Source organism: Athene cunicularia (genome assembly GCF_003259725.1).
Source record: "Athene cunicularia isolate RWA chromosome 3 unlocalized genomic scaffold, athCun1 chr3_part1, whole genome shotgun sequence".
Taxonomy (NCBI): Eukaryota; Metazoa; Chordata; class Aves; order Strigiformes; family Strigidae; genus Athene; species Athene cunicularia.
Genome location: NW_020799097.1, coordinates 106,778,510 through 106,805,334, shown reverse-complemented (window position 1 = coordinate 106,805,334; position 26,825 = coordinate 106,778,510). Strand labels below are relative to the sequence as shown.

General features: G+C 47.0%; 1 protein-coding gene across 1 annotated transcript in view; it reads right to left on the bottom strand.

Annotated features, from left to right (window-relative positions):
- Positions 1–587: 587 nt before the first annotated feature.
- The window catches only part of GALNT14 (polypeptide N-acetylgalactosaminyltransferase 14), a 66,792-nt gene continuing 40,554 nt past the window's right edge, over positions 588–26,825 (bottom strand). Inside the window, exons 7-15 of the mRNA XM_026844653.1 lie at positions 23,599–23,686; positions 21,117–21,201; positions 19,633–19,736; positions 15,086–15,212; positions 12,414–12,506; positions 11,004–11,087; positions 9,711–9,855; positions 2,256–2,375; positions 588–1,675 (exon numbers count right to left, since the gene is read on the bottom strand). Of these exons, the coding sequence (XP_026700454.1) occupies positions 1,517–1,675; positions 2,256–2,375; positions 9,711–9,855; positions 11,004–11,087; positions 12,414–12,506; positions 15,086–15,212; positions 19,633–19,736; positions 21,117–21,201; positions 23,599–23,686 (1,005 nt within the window). The 3' untranslated portion in view covers positions 588–1,516. The remainder of the gene's footprint in view (positions 1,676–2,255; positions 2,376–9,710; positions 9,856–11,003; positions 11,088–12,413; positions 12,507–15,085; positions 15,213–19,632; positions 19,737–21,116; positions 21,202–23,598; positions 23,687–26,825) is intronic.

The window sequence follows — 26,825 nt, the reverse complement described above, 5'->3', positions numbered from 1 at the left end:
TCAAACCCTAGCATTTTGAGAGACACAAACTGTATTTTTCTTTCAAGTCACATTCACAGTCCTGTGAAAGTTCTCTTCAAGAGCTGTCACTACACAGGAGTAGCAATGATCTTAGCGATTCATTGCCTGTCACCTGTTGCTGTAGTGGGAGTTTCTCTGAAAGAGGCTGGAAAGGACCTTCCGGTCTTCTAAGACCTGTTCTGAGGTCTCCTTTGGCAGTCACCTCACTCCCACATAGTTACAGCACCTGACATGACCTCTGGTTAATGCCTTATCTCCAAAAGCTGAAGAAATAATTTCTGCCAGGTCTGCCTATGCTAAATGACTTTGAGAGAGAGGTACTATGTGACCCAGGGTTCCCTGTTCACAGGTGGGACTGGGAGAATCCCAAGACTTTTCTTCAGTACTTCATATCTTGCGCTACAAGATACCTGAGAAGCAAAACCAGGTAATATCCCTTTTCCTTTCTCAGAGCAGTATCTACTTTTAATTACCTCTTCAGTTCCTTTGGTAGCAGCATTTCATGGCAGTCCCCTCTCCTGTACTTGGAAAATTGGAAAACAGAAATATGACACAATTACTTTCAATTACCAAAAATATTACTTTTATGGAAGAAAAGTGAAAATTTGACTTATTTCAGATCTGAAGCAGCGAGAGACACGTTATAGGGGAGATTATAGGGGAATTTTCAGTGTCCGAGGCTCACCCATGGCCTTCAGAGAGGAAAAATAATCATGTTACTGCCTTTCCTCCCAGTTTAACAGCAGTTTATATCCTTTAATCTCACACACTGAAACCTGTGTTTGCTTGGGCTTTGGAGATTCAACAACCCCCATGTGTAGCACAGAGCAGGATTCCCCCTTTACTGGCTGGTTTGATCCTGGCCACAGCCATAAATGACTGCCCTGCCTCTGTATACACAACACATACGTGGATCAGGTACAAATTTGAACATGCAACATGGCTCCACCTGTGCCATCTGCAGAAGACATACTCATCCACAGCAAATGACAAGTGCAAAGATAATTCAGTGTTTTCCACTTGATCGCAGGCAATGTTTCTTAGCATCCCTTGGCATATTCCTCTTACATACCTGTCTCACCCCCCAAAAGCTATTGAGATTCTTGTTTTGCTGAGTCCAAGTCTCCTTTTGGTCTCCAAGGCTGTTCTACCTGTGTTTCCAGAGAGATTAATCAATGCTGTGCACACTGAACTTCTGTAGGCCCCACTGAAGGAGCCCGGTATCCCTCTAAAACATTTCAAGTTTGTTTCTTTGCCACCCCTTCTCTTTGAATGTATGACTGCCAACAGGCCAATACCACCTGCATGTCTTGCAGACAACATCCGTTGTTTAACCCGGAGCGCCACATCCTTATTTTTATTTGAATTATTCTTCTCCTGTTCCCTAGTACACAAGGACCCCCAGTGGTTTTGCATTTGAGCTCCGTCTGGTGCATCTTGGCAGTACGTAGCAATGTCTCAGTGCACATCCCCATTGTGTAAGTCCTCCAGCAGGTCAAGACATCACCATGTCCCAGCGCTGACTCATGGCTGTGCTCTCACACGGGTTGATGACAAGCTCCTTGGTACTCTCATTTGTGTCCCCAATCGTCTCAGTGTCCAAACAGAAGCGTGAAGCTATGTGTTCAATGTGTGATCCAACTTTACTCCATCGCTGAGAAGAAATACACATGAGAGGAGAAATAGGGGTCAACAAGCTTCCTCCTCATTATGCTTTTACTACACTGTGCCAGCATCAAGACGACAGTCGTCACTAAGCCTCTGTGCCTGATGCTGGGAAGTACAGGGTCCCCAAACCCATACCAAGCAGAGCACACACTGAGCATTTCTCCCATTAAAAGCACACTTATTTAAACTCAGCCTCTGCCTGGCTTCAGGGAGATAATATATTACTAACAGCTTTTTCCCCAGGTCACTGGTTCAAATGCCAGCTCGATGATTAACTGCAGAGAAATGTTAGCATCTGCTGGCTGACTGGCAGCCTGTGTAAACTAAATTGCCAGTTCTGGTTTGACTTTTGCAGATAAGTATCCAGATCACCACCCGCACTAATAGACATCCTTATCAACACGCTCATTTAAGAGGCAAAGGGCTGAACGGGCCAGTCTGTAGACTCCCAGACAGACTGTGCTTCCCAGATGAAGTCACAGCACACGGGCAATTTGATGTGCAGTAATACTATGCTGAAAGAAAGGGAACTTCAAAGAAAATAGGGGATCAACAACAGGGCTCACCTGCTTGTTGTCACCTTCTTTGCAAGGTGACAGCAGCACCTGGGAACCAGGGAAGAGGGTGTACACAGACAAGCAGAGCTGCTGCTGGTGGACTTGGTGGTTGTATGTGTATGTCCATTCCTGCAAAGAGGAGAAAAAGAATGGAGATGAGAGATCAGGGTTGATTATTAGTATTCTTCTACCTGGAAAGCAACCACTTTGACTTGGATCCTGCCCCCTCTGAAACCAAACACAAAATTCACTGACTTCAAAAGGCACTAGGACAGGTCACTAGGATGTCCGAAGCCTCCCCAAAACAGCAGCTGTCACTGGGGGACTGAATGTGCCAAAGAAAATGTGTACAAAATCTGCTGGAAGAAAATGGTTCACAAGGCAAAGGATTTCATAGCCAGAACTGAGCTGTGGTTGGGGAACAGGGGGATGGAAAAATGACAAGAGAGAGGCAGAAATACTATGCACAATGTGCAATCCTCTTTGCAAGTGGCAGTAGGAAAGTGATATATAGCAAATGGTTGCAATTCCCAGGATTCTTCCCAAATATGCAAAAATCAGGGATAAAGCTCCCTGTTTTATCAAACGAGTGGGACCAAACTCCAAATGTTTGCTGTACTGGTTTGCTATGACCACTGCTATTCTAGCTCCCCTGGGCTGTCTTGGAGTTTTTTTCCTCACGCTGCTTTTCAAGTTCACTGGGTCTTTATCAGCTCCTCAGCCCAAGAAATAATATTTGGGGGAGCAGAGACTCTTTGTCCTGTATAAAGCTTACCATACAGCAGGGGCTCTCTGGGATCATCCCCTTTTTCACCCATGGAAATTTTCCTTGGGAGAAAAAGAAAAGCAGCTGATAGCTTGACAAAGATTTCAAGATGTGCTAGCCAAAGCATCATGCAGGTACAGATACACTGCTTAGCACAGGAGCGTTTCACGGAAGTTTACTCGCAACGTTTATTCCAGTTGAACATTTTCCATTATTTACCTGCACTCATATTACCCAAGAGCAGCTCCTGTGGGTCTGAGACTGTCCAGGCAGGGATGTCTCCCTGCTCTTTGTGTGCGTACACAAGCAGACAAGAGCTGCTTTGGCTTATGAGAAACCACAAACCATGCTTTTATATAACCCTGGAGAGTGACTTCAGGAACAAGTTTTTTGCTTAGAACTTTGTGTATTAACTTTAAAATTAGGGCTGGAAGGGGTTTCTGAGGGTGCCCAGCCAGAGTGCAAAGCAGGATCCACTCCTGCAGTCAGTGTAAATGGCTCTGCGATAGCAGTCAGGTAAGCAGCAGTGGGAGCAAACGGAAAGCAGGTTCCAAGCTGTGACCAGGCAGGTGAGCAGGACTGGAGGACAAACAGCAGACTGGCTTCACTAGCAGAGGGCAATAATTGCACTGGAGAGAGCAAGGCCAGGGAGCAAGAGGGTTTCCACAATAGGCCCCAAGAGCCAAGGCAAACGATTTGACAGGGTACAGGCTATGAGAACTAGGAAAGCTGCTGTGAAAGAAAAGGTGAAGAGAGAAAGAAAAACAGTAGGGAGCTCAGATATGGAAGAGTCAGAGCTCCAGGAGGAGTGAGGCAAGCAGGGGCGTTGGTAGTGGAGGGGAAGGCAGCGCTCAGATGTATGGCAGTTAGGCTGGGTCTGGAAAAATGAAGGGCAAAAGGTGTTCCTGGGAGACTGCAACCCTTTCTGAGTGCTGGCAGGTGAAGTGAAGAATCGCTGCCCTGATCTCAGAGCTGAGAACGCCTGCAGCTCCCCCTGACTTTGAATGGTGGAGGCTTTGGGTTGCATTAGCATGACTTATTAGAGCAGGGAAATGCTTCCACCCCTTTGGTATTTGTCACCGTCAGCAGCTCTAACTCCTCTCCCTGACTTCAAAACAGACAGCTACAGGCATTTAATTCCTGGGAATATAAATCTCACTTCATTCAGGTTCTTAGCCACCTGGAAGGGAAAACATGCTTTTGCACAACAGACCCAGATCCACAAGGACTTCACACTGTGATCCTCACACCCCACGATTCTTAGTCTGCTGCTCCCCACCAGCTAATGGAAATCAAACCTGGCTTTCTGAACAGTCTGTTCACAGGCTTCTCAGCGAGAGCTGCCCAGGATTTCAGCACATAACAAGCATTCATTTTCAAAGCTGTAGTCTGCACCCAAAGGGCCTTCTGGCAACTACTCCTTTGTCAGATGGATCAGAGTTTACCTGATCCTACCGCGAACACGTTCCAGACATCCCAACCATGCATGCTGTCAGCTGCTGTGTAAACCACCAGCCTGGGAAATCAGGTGCCAAATTAGTCCTGCATCTGTGAAGAATGAAGCCCTACGGGGCAAGCTCCAACACCTGTTCTTGGCTACGGCATTACTACAAGCTGCTCTGAAAACCTGCTTTACGTTTTTAACCAATTGTTCACCATTTTAGCTCAGGGCGGGGCTGGAGCTGCACCCATGAGGATCCTCAACAGCACCAGTTAATTCTGCAACTCATGTTGAATCCCTCAACTAACTCGAACTAACTCAGGCCCTGGGACTTCTTTTTTTTTTGCTTTGACCTCTTAACCTTCTTGCCTCACTGAGGCACCTCATGGAGGACTGCTCCTCCCAGAGATTCTCCATGCTTTTTTTCAAGGCCAGGTTCTGTTCAAGCCTTCCCAATATTCACATTCTCTCAAGGCAGGACCATCCTCTCATTCAGCAAAGCACCAAGGGATAGACAGGGCGGTGGTAACCTTCTCTTCTAAGCTATTGTTCATCATAAGAAGTGAGTCCTTCAGGGCTAGATATATGCGTCAGATGGACAGCTGACATTGGATCCTCCCCTCTTGCCCTCAGGCTGTCCTGCTACTGTATCTAAACTGACAGATTTTCACACAGCTCTTCCATTTTGGCAGAATGGCTTTTTATGGAAGCCAGTCCTGCTGAAAATGTTTTATCCAGTTCTAATCATGTCTTGTCTCTTTTCAGCCCTAGATGAAAGCCAGAGAAAATGATGCAGAAAATGTAGAAATTTGGGAGGAGCAGAGAAAGTCACTTGAACACCACAGAATCCATTAAAAGCTTTAAGTTAAAATACAGGCAAATGGCCATGCAAATTTTTATCTTACCCCATCTCTTCTCTGATTTATATAAGCTGGGATGAAAATTCCTGCTTTTTTTCACCATAAGAAACTACTTTATCTTCTAAACCCGGGCACACTGAGCACTCCCATGGCCAGCACAACCGTAACACCAGCACAGCAGTAACAACAGCAGAGCATCGCACCCTGGAGGCTGTGGTGGATGGGGCAGCCCAGGGTACTCCTAAGAAGAGAGACCTCCAAGGTTCAAGCTAACATGGCTTCAGGACTGCAGACTGGCCTGAAGAGATGCCAGTGGGGTTTACAGCTGACCCTGACACCAAGGAAAAACAGACATACAATGTGAAACTGAGATCAGGATTTCCAGCCATTTCAAAGATGAAGATGAAGTGGTGGTGGAGCAAAGAGGAAGAGCGTGGACTGGGAAAGCAGAACTACCAGCAGCACACCACAAACAACAATCCCCTTCCTCCAAAGCCTCAGATAACACTAACCCCCATCTAAGGCTTCTGACCATTTTTCAAAGCTTTAGCATCATTTGAGCAGGCACCTGTCACTGTTATTCAGGAGCACTGTGAATTGAGGAAATTATTTTAAAATGTGACCTTTGGCTTGGAGTAGCCTGGCTGGCAGAAGGAGAAAGGAGCCCCTCAGCCTAGCAAGGAGTAGCCCCATAGGAGCCTGGTGTTACATGACAAAGCTGTATAGGCTCTGCCGCTGAGCAAGAGGTCAGCCATACCCTAAAGCTGGGGTAGCAGCTAGAGAAAAATGTTTCTGAAGAAGCCAGGAACAACCTCAGCCCTCAATTATCTTTTTTAAATCACAGGGAAAGATTTCCCAAGGCACGCGACTGAATGGGACACCAAAGGATACGAAAGTGCTTCCCTCATCAAAAGGTCCTGGGATGCAATTAGCACTTACTTACACACATCTGGGGAAAGGGAAAGCAAAGTACAAAAGGTGCCCATGGCAGCCTGGGTGCAGAGGTGATACTGCTGCCAGCCCTGCTCTGCTGGCTCAGCTTGGCTCCTGCAGCTCCAACCAGCCTATAGCTGGGGCAGGATGTGCCCACGGAGGAGAACAACAAAGACTTTTGAGGGGAGGAAGGTCAGAAGAGAATTTTTAGGGTTGAGATGTCTCAGGATGGACACTGTCACGTTAGTTTGGATAGATGCTAAATGTTCACCAAAGAAAGTTCAGATCTAGTCAGCCCATAGAGGTCCTCAAGCCAACTGGGGTAATCTTCAGTACCACATCAGGCTGATTATCACATTGCATATCCTTCACAATGAAGGTCAAGGACATGCCACCCTAATGCAATGGCAGCCAGTCAGCTCCAAGGCACAGATATTTTGGGGTACAGGACAGGGAAATGAATGCTGCAGCCTTCCACTCTTTCCTCACTTATCTACGAGATGACTAACTTTACACTCATCTTGCGGCTACCATTTACATGTGTTGTGAGTATCCTGGCTGAAGTGTCTTCTGCTTTTTTACTTGAAGGATGTCAGGTTTCATGCAACTGCTAATGATTAATGGTTTATTAAATAAATCCCAGAGTCAGGTGTCTATTTCAAAGATGTATGTACTAATATCAACTGACACTTAGTTTTAAAAGAAAAGCAATCGTTTGCATCTTCATCAGATAGATCAGGGCAAAATTATGATCAATTATTTTCCCTCAGATGCATTTCTCTTGTGAAAAACTAAACCAATCAGCTCATTTAGCAAATGAGGCACAACAAGACATGAAGTACCAAGGCTCCAGTGGGCAGGAGCACAAGGCAGAGCCTGCTGTCTCCTGGGAATGGGCAGCATTGTATAAAGATCTCTGCCAGTCACTATCTTTAGTGCGGGTCCCTCTGAGAGCCACCTCAAGGGACAGAGCCTGCCCTGACTGCTACCAGACCTTTTGGAGAGGGAAGGACCAAGTGGATCCCAGGGATAAGAAGGTAGAGGTATCCTACACACAGATGAGGGGTCTTCTTGTGCCTCAGTACCCCTTTTAGTAATTCAGGACTAACACCAGACACCACCAGGGAGGGTTTGTGAGAACTGCTAGGAGTGTAAATCTTATTTCACTGCAGTCAGAATATTAGTCTCAATTTACCCATGCTATGGATGTGGCCAGAGGGCTCACAACATCCTTCCCCTGCCCTACAGATAGAAAAAAATAAAATAAAGAGCAATTGATTGTCATCTGACAGCTCCTGTAACTCTCTCCTCAAACCATGATGATCTATGACAGCTCAGATCTTCTCATACCTGGTCCCATGACTTAATGCATATAATGCTGGTAAAGGGCTTGAGGAGCCTTGTAGGGAGACAGCTACAGAAGGGCAATCAAGCAACCAAATTAATGCTGCTAACACTGATAATAAATGATGTGGATGGCCAGGATATTTTCATAGTACTTATTGAATGCCAGAAAAGCACAGCTTTGATTTAGCTAAGCCCGTTTTTCAAATAATGAAGCTTAGGGTAAACAAGATGTGACTTCAGTATGTTAAAAGTCAGGATTATTACTCTATTCTGGTATACCAAATATGAAACTAAGTAGCATTCAGGACTGCAGCATCATCTATCGTACACAGCCTGGTGATCATAACCCCCCATGTCATCCACAAGTTCAGGTGGTCTTGTAACAGTATGTAATTAAAATTCAAATTTCTATTCACAATGAAAATTTAAATATCCTGTTTTAATCTGAAATATTCTCCATGGGTACAAGTAGCAGAGAACTAACCTAGAAAGACAGAGAAAGATAAAAGGAAAAGGTTTCTCTCTATTCTTGCCTGTGTATTGAGTATGTATTCAGCAATCTGTTTGTAGTGCATTTTTCTGTTCCCCTGCAGAGTTAGTCCTGGATGTGCACAACAAATGGACTTGCCATCCAGTGGGAAGTGTTGACCTATCACATACTTCTGCAAAATCAAAATGGAAAGATGAAAAGTTTGTGGCATGGAAAATTAAAAATATTTACTCCACAGAAATGTCAAAACAAGATGTGCTTGATGGGAATGAAACAATCCAACTTGTTGGCATGACATTTCTTATTTTAAAATATCACATCAAATTGATATTTCAGAAAGACCAATGTTATTTCATTTTGAAACGCTAGCTTGCAGCAGCATTCTCCATTCTGATTTTCCCAAATTTTTTTAAAGACATCCAATCCACTGAAAATTGCAATTGTCAGTAAAACTATTTTTTTTCCTTCAGCAGAGTTGACCCTGCAAAACACAATGTTCTAATCTCAGATCACTTGTCTTGCTGTTTGTGTAAAAAGTCCATGTAGCAGTGGAAGAAAGAAAAAGAATCCTAAATCCGGGAAACCAGTTAAACCATAAAAACTTCAACTATTCAGTACTTGCCGTTATATTCACTATATCTTCTGAACTGCCTAAAATTCAAGCGGTCATTGTTGGTTTTACCAGACTGTGAAGCAGATATAATTTTTCTGACTAAAGGCAGGCACACAACTGCCTGCAAAGGAGATGCACATAATGACATGCTTCATTTACACATACAAAGTAGGGACATTGTCAGCAGTGTCTCCAGGCTGGGCCTTTTATATGTATAGCTACCTGGTTTGAACGTGCAACCATGAGGGTTAAGGATGTACACTGAAGTGTAAGCAAGCACGCCATTGCCTATTAAATTATTTCAGGGCACCCCAAAGAAGCAAGTGATTGTTATCCTCCTTGTTTTATAGATGAGAACAGTGAGAGAACTGACATGCCCAAAATCATAAAGGGAGCCTGAAGCAAAGGCAGGTTTCGAAGCTGTGTCTTCAGGGTCTTGCTCCAGTGACTCTGCTGCAAGGCACATGTGCCTGTTCTTGGCTCTAACATTTCAAAGAATATGCTTTTGAGAACACTGATTCATATGTTTTTTTTCTTGTCTCAGTGAGACTGAAAAAAACAAGATCATCTTCATTAAACTCTCACTAGTTTAATAGGCAATCTAATATTGAGAGAATGCACACTATGAAGTTATAAATACCATCGCGATTCAGTGCGTTTTGAAAGAAATAAGGCTGAAAGATGAGAGGAAATTATAGTTCTCCGTCTTTCTCTGATCTCTGCAGATGAACAGTGCGTGGCGTTCCTGAGGAGCAGTAAGCACTCAGCGCAGGCTAGCACAGAGGTAAGTGGTTCACCCTGTACTGTGGCTCCTGCACTAGTCCTTGCTGCTGCCCAGGGCCTCCATCAAGGTAAGGAGGACTTACCAGGGTTTAACTACGTGCTACCTTAAGAAAGGGGCTGGCAGAACGGGTAATTCTCCAACAGAGCTTTAGCAAACTTGGGAAATCACCTTAAACCTGCATGGGAGCCTTCTCTCCAGCAGGCATCATGGGATAAGGCAACACATCTTACCTGTGCCGTTGCTGCCGTGCCTTTGCTGCTAATGCAAGGATTTAAGCTTAGGACAGGGAACTCTTGGGCTTCAGACTTGTGCGACTCCAGACAGCTCTGCCTTTGCCTGATCATCCCAGTCTGATAAAGAGATTCCTCTGGAATCCTGTGGGAAAAGTGTGAAAACAACATCCCTATTCCCCCAGGCACACAGAGTACTCAAAGGGAGGCTCACTAGGGTAAGGAGGGTGCAGCCACACCATTTCACCTTCAGAAAATGAGAGTGGCAAGATCTATTACAATACTGAACCACTGAGAGCAGTACATGGACAGGGATGCTGCAGAAGCAGCACCAGAGATGGATGGATGGCATTTATAAGAGGAAAAAAATAAATAACACTGCACAAGGCAAACATAAGAGCAAGGAATAGACTGTGAGCAGGCTGAAGGTCAGCCTTCAGCTTACAGGAGTGGGTAACTTTATAACAAACCAACACAGAGCTCTGGCATTCCCTGTGAATGCTACTGTGCAATGCCACACATGGCAAAAAAGCAAGAAAACAGGTATAAATAATTTTCACACTGTGATTCTGCATTTGGCCATTGCACCAGCAGGTCTCTGGAGATATCTCCAAAACTTTTGCATCCTTCTTGAGGATGGCTCCTAATGGTGACTGGGGGAATGGATGCAATGCTTTCTGGAGTAATTTTGGTGACTAAAAGGCATCTGTGCAAAAGCAACTCTGGCAGTGCATATTAAGTACAAAGCATTAGGCTAGGAGTGAGGCAGAGCCACCTTAATACAGGTCATAAACTACTAGAGTGGATGGTTACACAACAGAGGAGTCTTGAGTATCACAGAACAGTGTGAAAGGACTGGAAATTACATGCTTGTTTTGTAAGCAAGAGTCATTAAGTACTGAAACAACCCACCAGAGGCTATGGTGGATTTTCCACCTCGGGATACTTTTGTAAGGAAAACTGACTATTTCTGTATACCACCTGTCTCACAGCAAGGGAAGGAGGATACCCGTGGAAGCCCCAAGAGCTAAATAACTGGTGCTTTGCCCCTCACCACCCCTGTAGCAAAGAGCCATGGAGTGCAGGATCACAGAAGAACCATGTCACACTGTGAGCAAGCTGTTTAAAGCCAGAACAAAATTCTCTGTGCCCTTCTGTGAAGCTCAAGGGAGGGGCTGCCTGTGTCCCTGGGGCAGTGTGGGCACTGGAGGTGCAGAGGAAGGCTCTGTGGGGCAGGAGGGATGGAGCATTCCTCTGGCCTGTTAGAGACAGGGGGGGATCGTACATCCATACCGAAGTTCGGGATAAACGTTTTCCAGGTACCACTTGAAGCTGTGGCATTTCAACCTCTTCCGCAGCTCCACTCTGCTCTGGACACTGTGGGAAGAAAATATCATAGAGATACAATGGAAATCATGAAGGTGAGACCCAATGCACCAGAAAGGGAGGCTGAGAGAAACCCAACAGATATGCACAGACAGCAAACACAAGAGCATCATCAGCTCTATTCAGGTCTCTTCTGCTCTGATCTCTCTCTGATCAAAAAGTCATTTTTAATCTTTGTATCTTTGGAGGTCTCACTCGGTAAAATGGCATGATGATATGTTGCCATTTTATCAAGGGGCCTGGGGTTTGGTGGATGAAAGGTTCCTGGAAAAGTACAGTCATTTAAAAATGATTAGTAAAAAAAGGTATGCTATCTACTATATGCAATAAAGAAATTAATATACGCTATATTAAGTTACTCTTAGTTTACAGGACTACAGAAGGCCTCGATATCCAAGAGTACCTAAGCACACCTTTAAGTCAGCAGAAGTTAATCACACGGTGAAACAGTCCTTTCTTTTCTGGTTAAGGTTAAGCAAAATTTCTGCTGAAGGATCATGCTGTAGTGACATATTCTGAACTCCAGCTCCTCCCTGGGCCAGCCTCCACTCATGGAGCTGTTATAAGCTGGCATTTACAGAGCAGTAGGAAGCCTCCAGTACCTTCTCTTCACATAGGCTATCTTCTCCACACCCTCATATATTTAGCAGGACAGAGATGTTACTTCATTTGGATGGGAAGAGGATATGAATTCAGTGGAAACAGGTTAGTTAGCAGGACTTCAATTTATTTATCCTGGAAATTGAAGAGTAGCCACAAGGAATTTGGGTTTGGATTTGGAAACCCCTGCAGTTCAAAGAAAACTTTCTAAGGAAAGGAAGAGCATATGAAAATGGGAAATTAACCAATACCGACAGTCTTCCTGACAGGGATGCGTTTCTGATTGTTCACAGAATGAATGGCAAACTGCCTGCATACAAAACACTTGCTCCTTTCCAATAAAGCCTTAGTGGGCCCAAAATCTGATTATTTTCCTGCCCCCCAGCTGCCAGCGAAAACTCTGGACTCTCCATGCCAAACTGTGCTCTGGGACCAGAAGTACTTGTACTTAATACCAAGGGCAGAAGATAGACGGAAGGGGTTTTCCCCCCACCTTGATTTGGTTCACTCACTGGCATAAAACTAGCACAGCATATAAACTAGCTGCTTATATGTTTCATTGCTGTGCTTATAGCATCTGCCTACCATTAGCATTTAATTGAGCGTTACTACAGAAACAACGCAGGCGGGTTTCCACAGCAGGGCGATGTCACTGTGAACACCCACTGCAGCAGGCAGGGCACAGGCAGGGCACAGGCAGCAGAGAATGACACTTACTTTCCATAAGGCCTCCCCTGGGCTGCAGGACGAGCTGCATAGTAGTACTGCTTGAATTCGTCCATCCACACCTCTGCGGTGCGCTTGGTGTTTCTGAAGGAGGAAATGACAGATGAAACCAAGAAAGCCTTCAAGGTGATACTTTCTAAAATGCATTGACTAATCCATCCTGCTCTCCTCCCATCCTCAGCTTGGTCTTTGGCTCCCCTCAAACCACCTTTGAGCCAGCCCACCCTTCACTACTAGAGAAGGTACTCCTCCCCATAACTCCAGGGACCAAACATAACAGGCCAAAGCATGGGTGAAGATTCACCATTTCGAACTCGTCTGGGTGCTCTGCATCTACCAGACTCAGAACTGAAGCTTCTCTTAAGCATCATCTCCCAGGAAGGCATGGCTGGGGTTTTATTTAGTGGCTGCAATGGTGCTCTGAAAAGTGATATAAAATTTACCAAAGATTGAAGGCAAGTATTTCCTTTGCATCCATTCTCTATGGACTCTCCTGCTTTGCACTCCTGATTTCACCGAAGGAAATCTCAGCATTCAAAATTTAAGAGAAACCACCCTAGCCACAGTGCTGTAGCATAAATGTCAGTCTTCCACATCAGCCAGGTGTCTGCAGAAGGAATGAATCTCAGGAAATCTTCTGTTGACTTCAGACGGCTCTAACTCTCCTTGTAAGTGGCTCTGTGGCTCCATGCCTACTTGCCTATCCCTGCCCAGGTCAGGGGAGTCCTCCAAGCTCCAGCTCCAAGGCAGGCCAGTGCCTCTGAGCTACTGCTACCACACCACTAATTACACGTGCCACAGGGCAGGCTGTGGATCCTGCCAAGTCCCACACAAAGAAGCACAACACTGGAGCTGAGCTGTCTCTTGCACTGAAGTAGACACTGTGTGTAAAAAAAAAATCAATACCTGGCAGAAAGGTGGAGATATTTTTTGCTAACATCTCTGTTTAAACAGAGGTACCACATAGCATCAAGTTGCCAGAAAGCTGCTTCTCCTCTCAGTCTATATACTGTAACATTAAGTTTAAGGCTGATAGATATCATAAGGTTAATAAAATCTCAGCTCTAATGCCTATGTTTGGAGATATGTTTCTCCAGACCACTTCAGTCCCTTGCTGATTCATGGTGCTTCTTCCTCTCTCTAAGGCCACTGCAATTGCCTAAGTGATCTTGGTCAGGAGATGCCTAAGTAAGTCACAGTGTCTAGACCTCTACCTAACATCCTCAAAGTGCAGGTTTTTTTGTCTGGCTTCCTGATCTCATTCAGGTTTATAAGAAACACGGGAATAAATGCTGAGGCTCACACCTCAGCACTGATTCAGACCTCTCCAAAGTCCCCAGATGCCTGTGCCTGAGGTGCAGCCAGAAGGGTACAGCAAGCTCCCCTTGCTCCTCCTGCAGATGATGCAACACAGATGCTACCTTTTCACTTGGGTTTGCAGTGACAGTGGAGGCTTTGCCACATCACAGCCACTTCTGTAGGAGTCTTGTTTCACTACTAAAAGCAAGAGCCCTCCTCATGACTCTCAAATTTGTGTCCTCATCCTTGATACCCTGTGCCCCTCACCACCATCTTTTTGAAGCCAGGTGACACTGTCCCCTTCCTGCCCCACCCGCTGCGTGGCTGGAAATCACATAATAGATAAACCCAAGAGATGTAATTTGCACCCCCCCAGTTTGTGGTCTCATGCAAAGCATGGGGAAGCTGCAGAAAGCCCGGGTCAGCGGTAACACCGCTGCAGGCGGCTGGGTCTTCACAAATACTGCCAGCTCTTTATAACACTGGGAAAGCCACACTAAAAGGAATGCCTGGTGTGTAAACACACACAAATGCAGTTTAACTGAGAAACAACCCTGCATTAAGTGTAAGTGCCTCTGGTGTTTTTCTTTGTTATTTACTTAATGCACAACCTTCAACCTCATGCTCTAAAAGAGGAGGAAATTCTTCACTAGCTGCTCCCATCATTTTTCCAATGCTGATTCCCACTTCTGGACTACCTCCTTCCTTGCCTGCTGTTTCCAGGATCTTGGCCCATTTCAGCCAGACGTTTCAGTAACTGATTTAGTCTCCGTTCCTGCATGTGAGGACAGATTCCCTTCAGCTGGGATGCCCTGGCAGCTCACTCAGTGCACCCACCAGTGAGGTGCAGCCCATTGCTGCCCCTGCTTGAGAGGCAGCACCAGCCTGGATGCAAAGCTGCCCACTTCAGCATGCTCCTTGGCTCCTCTCTCTGCGAGGCATTGGGAACCAAATTTTCTGGCTCAGCTGAGCCACGCTCAGCCCTCAGCTAAGGTCACTGGGAGCTGACAGACATTTCTGGCAGCCTGATTTCAGGCCATTGTAAATGTGTTCTGACGATGTTAGGGTCTAAATCATTTGCTGTTATGGTAGCTAGTGCTCAGGGAGATGCTGGGGTCATTCCACCCTTTTCGTGCTGATGAAAGGTACCATGAAGTGTCCTATTTCTGTCATATTCTTGACACTGTAGAAATCCTAAGGGAGAGTTGTACTGACTTGCATTTTCTTCGGCTCAGGAGATTCTCACCCAGGGATATTTCAGTGTTTTCCAAACAAAATCTACTCCCCATCTTCTCTGCTTCCCGCCCCCAAAAGGCAGCACCTTATTCCACTTCACAAGAACTAAGCAAACACAAAGCACCTACTTAATGTATGTATTGGCGTTTCCCTCTGGAAAGACGTACGGATGTTTCTTCCGGAAGACATGTCCAACGCGGCTGCAGGGGATGATTTCCAGGCTCCCTCCACACATCCACACACGGAAAGAGATTTCTACAAGAAAAGCAGCTTCAGCGTTTTGTCTTTCTGTCCAACAGCAGGCTGGATTCTGGTGTTACCTCTTACTTTATCCTCTGCTACATTAAACTGGGGTAAATCAAGTACCAGAGGGGCTTTCCTAGGCACAACTCCCTTAAAAGCACATTTCAAAGCTTCTTGTGATCTGTTTGAAGTCAGTGCACTTGAAACCTGCCTATAGCACAGCAGGTGCTATCACAATGGCAAGAGCGAGATGGTAAGTAGGTCCCTTTTCATGCAGACCCGCTTACATTGCAGAATCATCTTGCCAGTTTTGTGCTCCTGTAATTACTTCTGCACTGCCTATTTCAGAGTCAATTCCCTCCATAGGGCTGTCAAGTTCACCAGGAAAGGCCATGAATTCTACTTATTAATGACTACAACCGTCATTATCTTTGTGAATCCACCATTGATTCTGCAAAGTGAACAGAGCTGTGCATCCATCACCTGTCCCAAAATGGACAGGAGCTTACCCTGCCCAGCACAATCTCTGGGCTGTGAGTGCCAACATTGCAGTCCAACAAGGCACCCACCTTCACACAAGCAAAGGTTAGTGGTGGATTATCCCAAAAAAACCCTGGAAAAGCTGTCAGTACAGAAAAATATCTCCTAGTTGCCCCCAGCTGCTCTCTGGCTGGTCCATGGGGCCTTTCTGGAGGAAAACGAGCCTGTGGTACAATTGACACCAGAAGTTACGGGGCTCTTGGCAGGGAGCTGGATGAAATCCTAGCTGGCAAGGTAGGAGGGGTTGAGCAGAATGGCTGATCTAATGGGTCCATCTGGTCCCAATGCCTGTGAAGCTATGAATCTGCAGCTATATTGTCAGAAAGACACGCTTAGACAGAACCAGCACAGAAAAGAAATTAAATTAAAAAGAAAAGGCTTCTGTAGTTCTTTGCATCCTATTTTATAATCTGTTGACAGTATAGAGCTGCATGTAGCATGTATGTACTCCAAAACTATAAATTCCTTTTCACTCCCCCTGCTACCTTTAACTACAGAAGTCAGACAGGAGGCCACCCATCGTCTTTGCCAGCTCATGCTCCCCGCAGTCCCCTCACACGTGCCAGTGCAAGGATGACTTGTCCCCAGGTTGGATGTTGGCAAGACAAGTGCCTGTCGCAGGCAGACTGTTTGGTCAGTATGGACAGGAGTCCTCCTCCTCCTCCTCCTCCTCCACTGCCAGCCCACAAAGCTGCCATCCCTCCAAAACCAACTCACAGCTTCAAAGAGCAAAGGAGAATTGGAGCCCAGACCTCCAAAGCCACCTACTCTCAACACACACAGCTCAGCCACAAGGTGCACGTTGCTGCAGAGGTGGGAGCCACCTTCACGTCGCTCCTATCCCTGCTCCCAGCACACCCACAAAGCCCTATTGCCTCGATGCCCGGGTCCGAAATTCAAGGCTTAAGCCCATCCCCAACAGCTGTCCCTGGTACCAGGGGCCAGCAAAGGCTGGGCTGGGAAAGCACAGCAGGGAGAAGTACTTTTTTCCAGAAATCCCCTTCCCTTCCCTGCTATGTTTACAGGCAAGAGCTGCAACAGCAGCTGGAGCCTCACCACTTTCTCCAGCACTGGGTATTAACAGGCCAATAAAACATGCCCTTGCGCCGTGTCCTGGTGCTATATTGGGAGCAACAGCTGCAGGGAAATGAGATTATGGCAGGATGCGGCCGCTCTAAACTGCTGTGCTCGGTTCCCCTCACACGTGGCTGTCGCTCTCATTTGCCTGTGTGTCACAGCGCCGGCTGCACCGCCAGCACTACTGTGTAAATCAGAAGGGCGTCTGATAACGGGGGACAATCAGCTGAGCAGCTGTGAACAACAGTGTGGCTGCTGTATCGTGCCTTGCCCTCCTCTGGTCCTTCTGCTCAGCCTGGGAGAAGAGCAGCTCCCTGAAGCGCTACAAGGGAAAGACTTGCACCGTTCAGTTCTTGACTGCTATTAATTTAAAGCCTAATGAAGAGGTGATCTCTGTGCACTGCGAACTGGAATGAGAACACAGTGCTGGGGAGGCAGGAGTCTGAGTTCTCTGCTTCAGATATGTTCCACCCTGTAAAGCCTGCTCCAGTCCCAGCAGAAGCAATTAAAGCACAGGTTTTGGCAGGTAGGGATGACCCACAGAGCCATCCCTGGCAGCTAACAAACAAGGTCTCCAGCCAGGCAGCCAAGAGCTAAATGCTTCAGGAGGAGGTAAACTGAGGCACTAGCAAAGGCATGGCATGAGGCCAGCTCAGAGAAGCCAGGGGAGCAGGAACCAACAGCGTGTTTCACTTGACCCTCGAGAGATGTCTCCAGTGTGGGTCACCCCTCAGAGTGACACCCAGGAGAGATGTGAGCAGTATGTGCTGGGGTGCTCTGGGCTTGGCCTTAGCTTGGCCTTTAGTGCTTCTTGCTGGTCTGCCAGTCCTTCTCCCACCAATTCATCTACAGGGGATTAAGAAAATTTAAGAAATAAAACATCTACAATGTCCTCCTCCTAACCCAAGCACACTTGCTTTTGTTTTGCCTGAAGTCTCCAGCCCCTTCTAGCTACCCAGTCAATAACATTAAAGGCAGCAGTGATGCTCCCCAGGACCAGTCTTGGATCCTCTCAGGACTAAGCTACCACAAAAAGCATGGTTCACTGCAAGTGCCCAAAATGAGGAGCCACTCAGTCAGCTCCTGCTCTCTGTCATCTGCCCAGAAATGACTGGGACCAGCAGGGCCACAGCTGCCCTTGCCTGCGTACAAAGGAGAGGTGAGACATGCTGCCCTCGACTTCTGCACCTGCAGGAGATGCAGCTTTGAGTTGGGTACACTTCTGTTGTCAGGGTGATGAGCAAGATGGAATCTGCCCTGCTGCTCTGCAGACCTGCACTTTTTTGTTGCAGTGTTAACCTGCCTGGCTTCCCGCTGTCACGCTGATGCTCTGAGGCAGCATTACACCCTGCAGCACAGCCAGCACGTGGTCGGTTGGGACCAGCCTCCCAGGGCATAGCACCAGTAAGGGAAACATCATGCTCCGTAGGATGGGCAAGGAGCACAACACCCATTGCAGGGCATTGGACAAGCTGCCAGGATGGAGCTTCCCCAGAGGGCAGGCTGCCCCGTCACTATTCTCCCAAGAGCAGCTCAGGCTGGCTGCCATCAAAGATGAGTGACAAGCAGAGATGGACAACGGGTCAGGCACAGTAGGGCAGTCCCTCTCCTCCTGTCTTAGCTCCCTTCTTGAATGCTTTGTTTGGGCCACTGATCAAGGTGGGGAGGTGGGAGGGCTGCCACTCCTGTCCTAGGTTTCCTCAGAGCCACCCCACTCAGAGGAGCAGATGATTTGGGTCAGTCTGGTGGCAAGACACCCACCCACAGAGAGAAAGCACAAAGGAAGCGAGATCCTACTGCATAACAAGATATAAATAAATAAAATATGCTAGAGGAAAAAGGCATGTGAAGGAAACAACAGTGCCAGGCAGCGGATGGGTTACTGCAAGGCAGCAGCATCTGTTCCCTTGGATGACTGACAGCATCACCGTATGTGTTCAGACATGAGATCCTTCCTTCCTTGCTAGCCATCCTCCCCAGAGGTGTGAGCTATTAAAGCCAGGTTCTGATCTGTCTCCCTGACATTGAGTGCCTCCCCCTTCTTTCATGGATACAGTCTATTGCTCTGATCTGCAGCACTGCTACGGCTTCAAAAAGAGAAAACAGCCCAGCCCAATCCAGCTCTGCTTGACAATGGGGGACAAGGGACAGGCTGTTACCTCTTTCATGTGCCCTCTCAAGTGTGCATGCAGGAGATTTCTTAATGCCCATCCTGCCTCATGATAACGGACAGAGGTGACTGAATTTAGGTCAGCTCTTAACCTCTTTTTTTCCATGCAAGAAAAATAATAGTGTCAAGGAGAGCCTGGCAGCGGTCAGCAATCTAGTGATACAGAAATGGATAAGCAGACATGTTACTTAGCCACCTGCTTGCAGCATGACAACAGAGCTACTATTTCAGGGAGGCACTGATGCCTGAGTTCATAGCTTTGAAAGGCCGTCATCAGACAATGGAGTAAGAAAGTTTTTTGCTTTATTAATGAGAATATAAGATCAGGAAAGGATAGAAGAGTGCATATGGTGTTCTTTCATCTATCGGTAACACCAAAGCTGAAAACTGTGGTTTAGGGTATTTACCTATAGAAAATCAAAGCAGCGTGGAAGGCAGGGAGTCCCGAGTACCAACAATTCTCATGTCTCATCATTCATGGATTGTTGTATCCCTTACTCACCTGAGACCATAACCTATGAATGTAAGTGATAGAAACTATGCAGAGCCCTCAAAGCAAAGTCCAAAATGACCTTGTATCCATGTGGCATGACTCAGGAAGAGAAGCCAACACAGCAAGGCATAGGAGGAAGAAGAGTGACTCACCGAAGTTCTCCCCGCCCCAGATGTCCATAGCACTGTCATACTTCCCCAAGTGGTTGAACCAGGATTTGTCGATCACAAACAGGCCCCCAGCAATGATGGGAGTCCTGCAGAATTGGCAAGAGAAAAAGGGACATGGTCTCAAACACTGCTGCAGCACCTGGATGCACAGAAGCAGCCCTTCCCTTTGCCTCCTCTTCCATGGTCAGGACACTACCTATGTATCTCTTTCTCACCGAATGAGGACAACCTCAAAAAGCATCTGAGCCTTTCTTTCAGTTGCCTTGGTATTTTGCTGTCAATCATAAATTGCCTGGCACTTAATGACTGGCTAATGCACCTGTCAGCACAACTCCTACAAGCCCGAAGTTCACAGCCCTGATTGTAGGCTTCAGCATCAAAAATGCACTTAGCGCTCAGGGGGGGTTATTCACTCAGACGGGCTTTTTGCCCAGAGCCAGCCTATTAAGAGCACCATTCCACTGGGGAGGGGAAGGCAGAGCCAATTCAGAAGGGCTTTTTAAAAGCCATCACTAGCTGTGTGATCTTTATTTCAAAACAGGGTTATTTTCCATTCTTTGGATTAGCTAAGAAAACTGCACAGAGAAGGTCTGTGGAGGAGGGGAGGACAGACCCAGAAGATAGCTTGAGGAGACTTACCATTTGCTGGCACAAGTCCTGTCTCCACTCAATTACAGACTGTGGATGCCTTAGTGTAGGCTTGGGAGGATCTGGGGTGACTGCTGTGCCCAGCCCTACATGGCAGGACAACGAGGAATGCAAGGCGACCCTTTGGGAAGCCAGCAAGAGCCCCTGTTAACAGCATCCTAGGCAGCAGCAGTGTTCTCCCCTACAAACTTTCTGAGGCCCTGAACTTCCCCCAAAACTTAGTCTCCTTCATGCCGCACATCCCAGCACTTCATTGCTAGGGATGCAAATACTAGGCTTGCTGCCAGGAGATTTTCAGCAGAAAGAAGGATTCCCTTCATCCCACAGCATGAGGACAGATGGCATCTCTACCATTTAGTTTCGCTCTCTCTCCTGAGAGAGCACATCCTGCATTTCTAAGGAGCCTCCAGCGAGGTCCAGAAGAGCAGTGCTGACCTGGAAAGGCTGAACTAGACATTTTTATCAAGTATGCTGAGGACACTGCCTTATTTTTAAGCGATAGCTGAGCTGAGAAAAGCAGGAGTCTAGAGCACTGGGCTTTTCCTCTAACCATATTCAGCCTCCTTAGCACTACCAAAACACAAATAACCATAAATATACCACTTCTACCCTTGTAGCACCCTCAGGCTTCAGTGTTGGGAGGTGAAGCTGTACTGCAAAATCCAAGCTAGCCAGGAGCTCGCTAAAGGTGTTAGAAGTTAGAGATGTCCTGGAAGGGATATCACACTGCTATGGTGTATGGTGACGCACATGAGGTCAGATGAGATGCCTGTCCTGCCCCATGTTCCTCAGGTGCCTCCTTCCTCCTCTTGACTTACTTAATGGGTTCAGTGGGATCAAGTCGTTTGGCTTTCTGCTCCGGGGAAAGCTGCTCCCATTTGAAATGCAGACTCCAGTCAAAACCTAAAACAAAATTAGAGAAGTACCATAAGGAAATTAGAAATGGGTATGGATTAGGAGGCAATTCAGGCTGCAGAAGCTGTGTTTCATGGAATATTTTCACAGAATTATAGAATGGCTTGGGCTGGAAAGGACCTTAAAGATTATCTAGTCCAACCCCCCTGCCATAGGCAGGGACACCTTCCACTAGACCAGGTTGCTCAAAGCACTGTCCAACCTGGCCTTGAACACTGCCAGGGAGGGAGCAGCCACAGCTTCTCTGGGAAACCTGTTCAGTTTCTCACCTCCCTCACTATGAATTTCTTCCTTATATCTAATCTACATCCACCCTCTTTCAGTTTAAAACCATTACCCCTCATCTTACCACTACACTCCCTGATAAAGTGTCCTCCCCAGCTTTCCTGTAGCCCCCTTTAAGTACTGGAAGGCTGATATAAGGTCTCTCTGGAGCCTTCTCTTCTCCAGGCTGAACAACTCCAACTCTCTCAGTCTGTCCTCATCAGGAAGGTGCTCCAGCCCCTGATCATCTTTGTGCCCTCCTCTGGACCCACTCCAACAGGTCCATGTCCTTCTTACGCTGGGGGCCCCCAAGCTGGACACAGCACTGCAGGTGGGGTCTCACCAGAGCAGAGGGGGAGAATCCCCTCCCTTGACCTGCTGCCACACTTCTCTTGATGCAGCCCAAGGGTACAAGTGGTTTTCTGGGCTGTGAGTGCACGTTGCTGGCTCATAGTAAGTTTTCCATCCACTAATACCCCCAAGTCCTTCCTCTCAGGGCTGCTCTCAATCCACTTCTCACCCAGCCTGTATTTGTGCTTGGGATTGCCCCGACCCATGTGCAGGACCTTGCACTTGGCCTTGTTGAACTTCATGAGGTTTGCACGGTCCCACCTCTCCAGCCTGTCCAGGTCCCTCTGGATGGCATATCCCCTCCCTCCAGCGTGTCAGCCGCACCACACAGCTTGGTGTCATCAGCAAACGTGCTGAGGGTGCACTCAATCCCACTGTCCATGTCACCAACAAAGATGTTAAACAGCACCAGTCCCAACACCGACCCCTGAGGAGCACCACTCGTCACTGCTCTCCACTTGGACATTGAGCTGTTGACCACAGCTCTTTGAGTGTGACCATCCAGACAATTCCTTATCCACCGAGTGGTCCATCCAATATAGAGAAGGAAGTTGTGAAGGACAGTGTCAAATGCTTTGCACAAGTCCAGGTAGATGACATCGGTTGCTCTTCCCTTATCCACCAATGCTGTAACCACACTGCAGAAGACCACCAGATTTGTCAGGGATGATCTACCCTCAGTGAAGCCATGCTGGCTGTCACCAATCACCTCCTTATTTTCCATGTGCTTTAGCATATTCTCCAGGAGGATTCACTCCATGATCTTGCTGGGCACAGAGGTGAGACTGGCTGGCCTGTAGTTCCCTGGGTCCTCTTCATTTCCTTTTATAAAAATGCAGATTAAGTTTCCCCTTTTCCAGTCAGCAGAAACTTCACCAGACTGCCACGGCTTCTCAAATACAATGGATAGTGGCTTAGCCACTTCATCCACCAGTTCCCTCAGGACTCACGGACGCATCTCATCAGGTCCCATGGACTTGTGCACCTTCAGATGCACAATGGTCTTGAACCTGATCTTCTTCTACAGGGTGGACAGTTCTTCTTTCTCCCAGTCCCCACCTTTACCTCCTGTATCTTGGATGGTGTGGCTGGAGCCCTTGCTGGTGAAGACTGAAGCAAAAAGGTCACTGAGTACCTCAGCTTTCTCCATATCCCAGGTGACTAAGTCTCCCTTTTCCTTCCAGAGAGGGCCCATATCTTCCCCACTTTCAAATAACTAAAGCCATGGAGATGCAACTCTTGGTAGAAGGGTCCAATGACTAACATATTTTACTAGTGCATATGAACAAGAAACAACATACTTCATTACAATTGCAAAGTCAAGCACTGCAAAGGCAGAAAAAGTCAGATTAAAGCTACTGCTGAAACCTCACTGTCCCCTTGTGCACACAGACACACGCTCTAATGGATATTGCGTGCTACAAATAGCACAGGCATACTAATAAGCACTACAGTCGCATCCTCCATTTGTTGCCTAGACATCCCCCATCTCCTCTTGTCGGCACCCCAGCTTTCAGTGCTGCCAAGGGTGGCTTCAACATGATCCTTATTTTCTGCTTGACCTCCTCATCCACGTTAGCAAACACCATTCCTCACACCATGCTTACCTGGCTCTAAAACAGCCAGCAGGGAGCACTGAACAGTGCTAATGTGCTTTTTGCAAGATAGCAGGAGCCAGAGGTGTGGTGCAGAGCCACCAGCTCCTCCAGCCAGTGCATGTTCTCACCATGGGATGGACATGCACAGGGCATGCACGTGGATTGGACTTACCTCCTCTGAGATCCGAGGAAGCTGCCACATAGGCAAAAGTGTCCAAGTTGATGATGTCAATAACAGGGCTGACCACTCTGGTGGAATCCTGGAAAGCAGAAGTGAAATGACTCATGACTTCAGATCACATTGCTCAAACTGGTCAAGGGCTGCTCTAAACTCCTGGAGACACCAGGCTGCTGAAAATCTTGGTGTCGTTCAGGTTTGTCAGGGACAAGTGCCCATCACTGCCTTCTCCTCCTCAGCCATCACATCAGTTCAACCAAGGAATTAATGGCAGCAGCACCAAGCAGCAGAGGTATTGCTGGGAACCACAGACACACCAGCAAGAGATGCTGAGAAGCCAGGCACTGTCTCTCCTGGGAAAGAGGACTGCGTGCTGCTGGGCCACTGAGCTGGCTTCTCTCACCAGCTTTGGCTTCACCTGCAGGTGTGCGTGTATTTGGTGCCTAACCTGGCTGGATGCAAAGCTCTGTCTGTCTTTGCAAATTCACCAATTTTACGTCCCCTAAATACTTTTTACTGGAGCTCAGAAGTCAGGCAAACAAACAAGCAGTTGAAATGCCAGAGGAAAACCACAGACAGTCAAGCAGCTTAAATACAGGTATTTTTTAAATGTACAAACTATGGGGTCAGAGTTTTGCTAAAGGTGTGAAAGGGTTAAAAAAGATCTGAATTATTTTAAATAATTGGTAGTGATTTAATTAACATTTTGTTATGGGCAAAGAGATTATACAAACAGTTATGAACAAAAATATCTACGGGAGGAAGAGGCTCTGACAGCTTTGACTTGTTTCTTATCTCCCTTTTTCTTTTCAAAAATCCCAAACTCCAATTATAGCTCAAACTTCAAGCTTTTACCCTCACCAGATCAAACAGTTTTTCACAGCCATGCAAAGGAAAGCATCTGAGTGCGCACAGGCTTGCTCTCTCCCAGAAAAGATTTTGGTTTAGAAATTAGTCCTAACAAAGAAGTATTCAAATGCAGCTGTAAGAAGCAGCAACCAAAGTCCATGAGCTGGGAGTTGGACTAGAGCTCAGGTTTTCCAAATGAGCATGACAAATACTTGGTATTTTCATAACTACATCAAGTCAGGAGTCTTAATATGACTTTCTGTGAGCCAAACATCCCACTGAAGGGGCAAAGTCTGCTGTACCTACATACCACATGGAGAAACTGAAGCCACGTTCTAGCGTGATGAGCCTTTCAGACCCATCATAGCTGCTGCACAGTTCCACCAACTGTCACAGCTCAATAGACCCAAGCATCCTTTAGTTGCCTGAGGGTAGGGGAAAGGTTTTAAGCAAAGCACCTGCTCTGTGTGCCAAACACTGAAGAGAAGCGATAGCATCTAGCCATTTAAAACTTGCCCGTCAAGCATCTTACTGGTGATGCTAATCAACTTCTGATCACCTGACACTCATCCCCGGTTTCAATTTCACTCCGACTTGTTACACGGCACAACTTCTTGCAAGAAAATCCCCTTTACATCTTGTTTGAGGGCATTACCGTAAAATGCTAGCCTTTCAGAAGTGCAACCTTCTCAATGCCTCACTTTCCCTCCCATGCCATGGGAACATTTATATTTACTCAGCTTTCATGAAGGTCCCTCTGGCCCTTGAAAGAAAAGAATGGTATGCTCAAGAGCACAGCACTATTGATATGATTTATTTTGGGCTGAGCACCAGATCTTATTACAGGCAGCTTCAGCATTCTGTTTTTTTGATACCCTCCCATGCTAGGGCATGTTAATAACACACAAATCTTCAATCTTCTTTTACATGAAATCCTCAAAAACCTGAGAATGCATTTCTCTGATACACTTCTCAAACATACCAAATTATGAAACATCAACAGAAAAAAACCTCAGAAAATGGTCCTGAAGACAACAGATAGATTTCAACCTTGGAAAAGGACCTTGATTCCAGCTTGTCTCCCAGCCTCTACATCATGACCTTGTAATGGACAACAAAAAGGGCCAGTTTCTCCTCTGGCCCCAGAGCAGCAGCAGGCAAGGCCAGAGGGCCAGGCTGCCCCTCACCTGCCTCCCTCTGCCCCAGAAGAACTTCAAACTGGGGGGGATGCTTGAGCTGAAAGTGGGGAGACACCATCTACTAGTTCATCCCAATGCCATCTGCAAATTGAGGTTTGGGGAGAGCTCGTTGAGTCATATTGTAAAAACGCCTTGGGCTGGATAATTACATTTTTAGAAAAGTTATTCAGTCGAGATGCACCGTTAATGGCTTTAGAGACATTTGTTCTGTAAGTAAAAACAAGAGCCTGTGCCCACGCGCTCACAGTCATAGGCTTGCAAACGCTCCGGTGCAAAACACCCACTGTCGCTGCCACTCCCTGGGATATGCACCCTCCTAGGCACAGGTCTGAGACCCCCCCGGACACCCTCTCTTCCCCCCACACCTCTTCACTCGCTCTTAGACTTGCTAGTGCTGCTTGTTTCCAAATCCACATGCTGGGCAGGCCCTGCCCACACCTGAAAGTGAGCGTGGGCCTGGGGAGAGGTGCCATCAGCTGCTGGGAAAGCTCGATGTGGGGCTTGAGGGGCACCTTCATGCAGATGCATGGTGGCACATGTGGGCTCTGGCATTTCCCACCTCAGAAAGCTGCAGGAATAGCTGCTCTGGCTGAGAAAATAAAAGAGAAGTGATGCACGGAGTGGCTGGTGGTGGCAAAAGTGCTCGGTGTGCTTTGAGGCACTCACTGCTCTTTTGGTTGAAACTTGTATCACATTAGCTCAAAGCAGACTGTTCCTAAGAATAACACGGTAAGAAAACGCTCTTTCTAGGTAGCTAATCCTCAAGGCAGCGGTCGCACAGGGAAGCCATCTCTTTAGCACAGCCTGAAGGTGGCAGCAGTAACATTTCATACACTTCATTGATCAATATTTTAACCCTGATGGAAAGGATTGGTATGGTGGGGAGAAGGAAACCGAGCAGACTCTGCCCTTATCCTGCAGCTTTTGCGAGCAGTTAAAAAGCAAGCAAGGAGGACTCCACTTGCTTTGCAAGTCCCTCAACACTCGACATAGTAAGTGTCCCTTGCCACCTGGGCTGCAAGACCTGGGCAGTGCAAGAGAAGCATGAGCAGCAGTGCAAGCTTATAGGCTGTCTTACTTCCAGCCAGAGAAAGATTTAACCCAGAAGAAAAAATAAAAATAAGGTCATGGAGACGACATGCGCATTTGATGCTATATTCCGACCATGATGCA